General features: G+C 32.0%; 1 protein-coding gene across 1 annotated transcript; it reads right to left on the reverse strand.

Annotated features, from left to right (window-relative positions):
• Positions 1-527: 527 nt before the first annotated feature.
• On the reverse strand, positions 528-4130 carry LOC128200509 (chymotrypsin-1-like). Its single transcript, XM_052894134.1, has 5 exons — positions 3972-4130; positions 3630-3786; positions 2291-2534; positions 1661-1807; positions 528-806 (listed from the first exon to the last, which is right to left on the reverse strand). The coding sequence occupies exons 1-5, from the start codon at positions 4030-4032 to the stop codon at positions 630-632; spliced, it is 786 nt and encodes a 261-aa protein (XP_052750094.1). The 5' UTR covers positions 4033-4130; the 3' UTR covers positions 528-629.
• Between the last annotated feature and the right edge of the window lie 2747 nt (positions 4131-6877).

Raw genomic sequence — 6877 nt, forward strand, 5'->3', positions numbered from 1 at the left:
TTTTGTTTTATTTTAATTATAGACAAAAAATAACTTCACTTATATTTACACAGATATTTACGTATATAAATTGTACTATTAAATTTCGTTACCTATCCAGATTTCGTTCCCTACCTATCTATTAAATTTGCCTTCAAGAACAGTGCTCAATCTTATCTATTAAATTCTTTAAATCAAAAAAGTAAACAAGTAGGCAATAGTTCATCATATGTATGTGTACATGTATGTATATGTGTATATTTTTATACCTAATTAGTAATATATAAATATGTATGTTTATTTTATAATTGTTTGTATGTATCTAATTACCATTTTATACTAAAATATAAATATTTTTTGTTGGTTGACTGGTGCAGAATGCCTATAGTATTAGTCTGCCTTTGTAGCACATTTTATTGGTCAATAGAGTTTAAATAAATAAATAGATATCATTAAATAGTTCTACAGTTGTACACAACATTAGGTAAACACGTAATTAGGATACGTCTTAATTACCTACTCAACGCGACATAGTTATTAAATTAAAATACAGAAATATAGAACTTTTTATGTAAGGATTTAAATGAATGGCGTCCATTTTTATATGCCAGAGTACAGGATTTTACATATACATGGACCAGTTTGCACTGCTATAAATTAAATCTGGATAACTGTGTAGGTAAATAATGTTTCGTTTCTTCTTTTATCCATTCTGTGTAATGTGAGATCCTGGTATGCACATCAGGAAATCCAACAGCACAAGGAATCCCCCATGAAACTAAGCCTACAAGTTTGTTATCTTTGATAAGTGGGCCTCCAGAATCTCCCTGTAAATATATTAAAAAAGGGTTTTTCATATAACATCGCCGTGTTTTGGTAGTTTCAATTAAAGATAGTTATTTTACCAATGGCTGACTGTACAAAGAAGTCTAGTTGAATACCTCTGTACCACTAGTGTTTCTGCCGTTAGACAAAGTCAAGCGAGTATTTCTTCTACAGCTGTGTTTAGGTTTGAAGGGCACTACATGATAGTGAAATTACAGACATACTATCTTAATACTTAGGAATGCAAACAAACACATAAGAGTTGGCCACGGTAGGGCACTATGACATCCGTTGGTGCTGTTCATGTTATGTGTAGGTAAAAATATTTACAATTTATAAATGCTTTCTGGTCGAATATTATACTCTCTGGCCGGACCGCTACAGAAGACATTTCCTTGCAAACAGAGCACCAATATCTGTATATCGTCAGAGGAAGACTTTAAACAAAAGTCGATTGCTTGGGTACCTTTGTCCCATTCGTGGAATTTTTTTCAACCGCGAAGCAGCTGTGTTTGCATGACTGTGTTTCGGTTTGAAGGGTGAGATATGGCGTGAATTTACTGGGTACAGAGGAATAACACATGAGTCCTAGGAATGGCAACGCATGGGGGGTATCATGGGCGAAACAGTATACTCTGTTATGTCTATGGTACTGCTCATGTCTATAGGCGATGGTTACTATTTTCCATCAGGTGGACCGTCAGCTTGATTGCCATTCTAAGTTGTATAAAAAAAAAGTTTAAAGTTGGATTGGCGTGCTACGATAATTAGACATTCTATAACGATTACCACTTTCAATCAGTGCGTGCAAAATATACATCTGAGTTCACAACAACAAAAATTTATTCTAACTTACATGACAAGTTCCTTGACCAATTTGTGTAAAAGTGCAGAACATGCTGTCGACGACCTCCTTTGAATAGCGCATTGCGTATCGACAAGTTTCCTGACAGAATACTGTTAAATTGAGCGCGTACATTTGACGACTGGATTCTCCATTAGGCTAAAAGTATGATGTACATTTAAATAATAATTTTCGCGTACGTGTCATAAGAAGTGACTAAGAGAGCTTATGGTAGAAGTATAGACAGCAGTATTCCTCTTAAAATATCACCAAAAGCCAAACTGCGGTTGCCAACCCGCCTGCTAAGCATGATAACTACTGGCAAACCCCTCCTTATGGAGAAGGCTATGGTCAGGAACGGGCATTTAACGGCTAATACAACAACAACAATATATAAATAAATATGTAATAATAGTTAAAAAATAATAATGGCTACCCAAAAAATGCGCGGTCAATATAAACGAGAAATCGATAGATTTGTTATTGCCACTCAATTATACGAAAAATTGGATAGCGATATCCGTTGTTTTATTCTTTCTCGTGCAATGATTACAGAAACAATTCTATCAATATATTCGTTTGCTACTTATCTTGGGGGTCAGATAATATTAGGTATCTATGTATCCACACTTGCATACCTACCTCTTGCGCTCCAAATCCCGTCAGAATTACAGGATCGCCTTCTGACAATTCATTATTATCCAAATCAAGAATGGTAACATGTTGTAAATCAAAAGAACCAGTTATTTTAACTATAGCTATATCATTAACTCTCGAAGTACCATCATACCCCTCATTAATATTTATAGCCTCGGCGTTGTATTGTAGTCCTCCTTTATCTAAATTGTTAGTACCAACAACAACTTTAATGTATTGAGGTTCAGCACTGAAAATAAAAATCACACTAATTATTAAATGTTATTCACATTTAAGACGACTTACATAATAATATGTATAGGAATATCTATAGTATTTAGATGTATATAAACAGTTAGCATCTATAATAAAAGTGTTAAATAGACTATTTCACATTATGTTATTTTGATATATCTATGACGTACCGAAGTTTGATGACTTTATAGTTTGATTCTATTGTCACTGTCATTGTTATAATTTTCTACTGTGTGTTCTGTTTCCGGTAGGTACTTTGTGTAAAATTTGGTTATACAATAAAACATGTTTGATAGAAAAATGGTTTTTTAAATGAAATACTATCTTAATAACAATCTTGGCTTAATTTGAAACTAGATGGGCCTGGTTGTATATTACCAAGACTATTTATTCATGAATAATTCTTTGCCTTTCTTTGCTTTGTACACTTTGATTTTAGAAGTAGGAAAGAAATAAATCAATAAATGAAATAGGCACCACTATTAGATGGTGTATTAAAATAAAACATGCACCAATTTTCAAGTTAGACCTTGAGTAATAATATAACAATGAAAACCGCATCCAATTTGATGCAGTAATTTTTACGTGATTATTATTAGGGCTCCTAATATATTTTTTTCTGAAATATCTCCTCTGTACAGACATTGGCTAGACAGTTAATATTACGTTCGATTCTAGGTGCCATTTCTCTAAAATTTTAATTTGATATCACTGCGATTTTTTTCTAATGACCAATCTAAATAAAATTTCTAGTAGATATAAGTCAAAATGATTATAAATTTAATTAATAAAAGTCTCTAAAACAGTAATTTCCTGAAATTACGAAATTCAAAAATTTTAAAATTTGAAAAAAATGGCTGTTTAAACAAAATCTGAATCGATCCCATTGTTTATTCATATTCCTAACATAATATTCAAATATTAGAAAGTGTTTGGAATTTATATTTGCATTCTCGATATACCCAACCCCTTATAGAACGCCGAATTTTATCAAAATACATGTCATAAAACAGTTGTACCTACATATTTGCGACAGATATTAGCAAGAGCAAGCATGGATGGCATTTCAACTACGTTATTTCTTACTCACCCTAGCACACAGTGTGCAGCAGTGACAACATGTGATTTTGAAACAACTGCACTGCCACATACATGGTGGCCAGTCAAATTCTGAAGTGAAGCGTGAAATTTTCCGAATTCTATAGGGGCGTCGTAACCTCCTACCACTCGATGTATGGTGCCTAAAACTAGTAACAACAAATTTAAGAAGCTGTAATTTTATTTATATTATTTGATAATTAGTAACAACTTGAGAAATACTTATTTACTAGATATTTAGTATTAAATACTAACAAGTATTTTTACAGACGACTGTCTCTTAGGCATATTTAGAAGTTGATCGTTACTAATTTAAGATATAAAATGGACATACCTTTATATTGTACTAAAACAAAGCCTACAACAATTAACGTATTATATATTCTGTTATACATTATATTCACTGTTTTTCATAATTATAAACGGTCTATCAAAGTAAAATGATTTTTGAAAATTGAATTATTTGCGTGGTAAGCAGTGTTATCAACACTTCTTATCATATCAATTAATTGTCGTGATTAATTGATTTAATCAAACTGTTATCGTCAGTATTATAATTTATTACCTTTTGTCATAAAATAATACACTGATAATGGTAATTTGGTAAACAAAAATGAGTCCACACTTACACTACGAGTTCTCGCCGTGCGATTTATTTTCTAACTTTAGTCTTTACCCGTAACTTCGTACGCGTGACGAGTATATGATTATTTTACCGGGAAGAACTGGCTATGGATCTAAATTCATTTTCATCTCAAATACTACCTACGTGTATAGGTACTAAATTTTATAACAATTGTTATGTGTTTTATAATTTTGTAACAAACACAGTGACATAATATTACTAATAAGTCATTATTGAATAATAGTTATTTCCTGTGGCTTTATTCACATTCATATAAAATATATGAATGTGAATAAAGCCTATACTTACAAAAAGCATATAACTTGCCCGTGTACTAATTTTCATTCAAATCCATTCTTCCGTTATATTATGATTCATTAACAAAACTTCAAACATCTGAACAAATTCATTTTTATAATATTAATACCTAGTCTTATCGCAGAAAAATATTAATTACTTATTAAATGTATTTTATCTTAGCCCTTTATAAAAACTAAAACCTGCAAACCTATTTTAATTATTACACTGTTTTGTCACTTTCTTCCAAATTAGAAATTAGGCATAAAAGAAAAAACTAAATAATTTAATAGCTAAAATAGTTTTATGAAAGGTTAGACTTTTTATAAATAAGGGGGTAAATCTTTATTATATAAAATATTATACTGAGAAGAGATTTTTTTGCATGATTATTTATTTGTTTGTAATGGATAAACTTAAAAACTACTTAACGAGTTTCAATAGGTACTTATAGAAAGCTACATAATCAATCAGTAACATAGGCCATATATTATTTAAAATAAATTAGATATAACTACGAATATTGCTAAATGTAACTCAAAGTATTAAAAAATTGGCTATTAAAGCTATATATTCACTCGTTCGAAGCTAAGGGGGTCGCTAGTATTAAAAATAATATTTAAAAATTATAAGTCGTCAACATGCATATTCGGACCAATGTGCCGCATGAATAGTATAAGTACTGGTATTCATAAAGCCGAAGACACACGACTGAAGATACGCTAAAGGTCTTAAGCAGACTGCAGCAAAACACAATTATTGATTCAAAATTTGTTTCGCTTTACAAGTATTAAAAGTGCGTGTTTAACAAATAGAATCACTGGTGCTCTGTCTGCGTTATCGGTATACGCAGGCGAGATACCAGTGATCGATGATAGATGAAGATAAAACCAGGTCTATTGGATGCATTAGCATATTTGGCTCTTTAAAAAGGCTCATATATACTCTTAGATGTGTTTTTATAAAACTGTGCTTGGTCTCCCCACTTTCTTTATGAAAAATTCATTGAGAATATACCGTGATAGTATATTGCTAGCAATGAGCTACTATTTCCCGTTAATAACAGTCTCCCCCACCGATAATATAAGTATATATAATATAAAATTAGACAAGTGATAATATATATACTATGCTTAAATTATGAAGTACATTCTAGTCTATGAGATATTTGTGACAGAAGTCTATTAAAAAATAGCGCGCTGATATTTCGTAGTGTGGATTTATCCTAATCTATGACTATATTTCATCAACAAAGAGATATATTTAATCGGTATTCGTAAAAGTACCTAAATACCTAATTCGATAGGCCTTACTTTTTATGAATTATATCAGACAAATCAAAAATAGCAAGTGCTAAAAAAAAAGAAAGAAATGTGAAAAAAGTAGGTAATCAGTAAGCAAGTTATAAATGTACCTAGATAGAATAAGTTATTAATGCCTGCAGCGACTTGCGTCTTTCCATGTGGTCTCCCAAATACATAAAAAAAATATTGTAGAAAAGAAACTATCATGATCAATGTTAATTCCTGATTCCGTTACAATAAGCCAACTGATCTGACTTAATTATCGCCTATCATCAAACACTGGTATTTCGCAAGCGCATTCTAGGTATTTTTTTATGGGTGAAAATGGTATGGTAAACCCCGCTTGCGCTAACGGGATACGCTGGCGGAGCACCAGTGAAAGGTGATAGATGAGAATGAAAACAGGCCAGTTAGCCCATCATGATGAATTCATCAGAAATTAACCATGATAGTTTCCAGGGGGAACCGCGAGGAGGTCGACCTGGTTGGGTATATTGCTAGCAATGGGATTCTCAGTCTCCATTACTAACAATCCCTTTCCCCTTGCATTCTAAGTATTGTAACGCAGGTATGGTTACCATTGCATTTTCCTCCCATATAAAAACTACAGTAGTGATGCATTTACTCTATGGAGAGAAAGGTAAAGAGAGCCATTCGTCTGTCAGCCAAAGATGTTAAATTAGGGTGGCACTGCACTAACAAGTGAGTAAATTTTAAAGGAAGTTAAATTTTCGCTTTATAATGTCGCACTTCAAAAGATAACCCTAAAATATAAAAAAATGATATGACCTATCATATAGTAATTAAAGTTATCATCATATCAGCCGTAAACTGTCTACTGCTGAACGTGGGCCTCCTCCTATTAAGGGGTTTTGCCAGTAGTTGTCATGCTTGGCAGGTAAATTAGCAACCGCATCTCCATCACCAAAGTCTAACAGTTTTAATTTATTTAGATATATTAAAGAGGAATGCTGCTCCCATTTCATTAATAATATGTTAAATGCCATCGTTAAA

The sequence above is a fragment of the Galleria mellonella genome, unplaced genomic scaffold (genome assembly GCF_026898425.1).
Source record: "Galleria mellonella isolate WM207_F2 unplaced genomic scaffold, CSIRO_AGI_GalMel_v1 utg1914, whole genome shotgun sequence".
In the NCBI taxonomy this organism is placed as follows: domain Eukaryota; kingdom Metazoa; phylum Arthropoda; class Insecta; order Lepidoptera; family Pyralidae; genus Galleria; species Galleria mellonella.

Coding starts and splice junctions, on each gene's coding strand:
- LOC128200509 (XM_052894134.1), bottom strand. CDS start 4,032: ATGTATAACAGAATATATAATACGTTAATTGTTGTAGGCTTTGTTTTA. Junction 2,535..3,629: donor GCTGCACACTGTGTGCTAGG/GTGAGTAAGAAA, acceptor TTTTATTTTCAG/TGCTGAACCTCAATACATTA. Junction 807..1,660: donor TTGGTCAAGGAACTTGTCAT/GTAAGTTAGAAT, acceptor ATATATTTACAG/GGAGATTCTGGAGGCCCACT.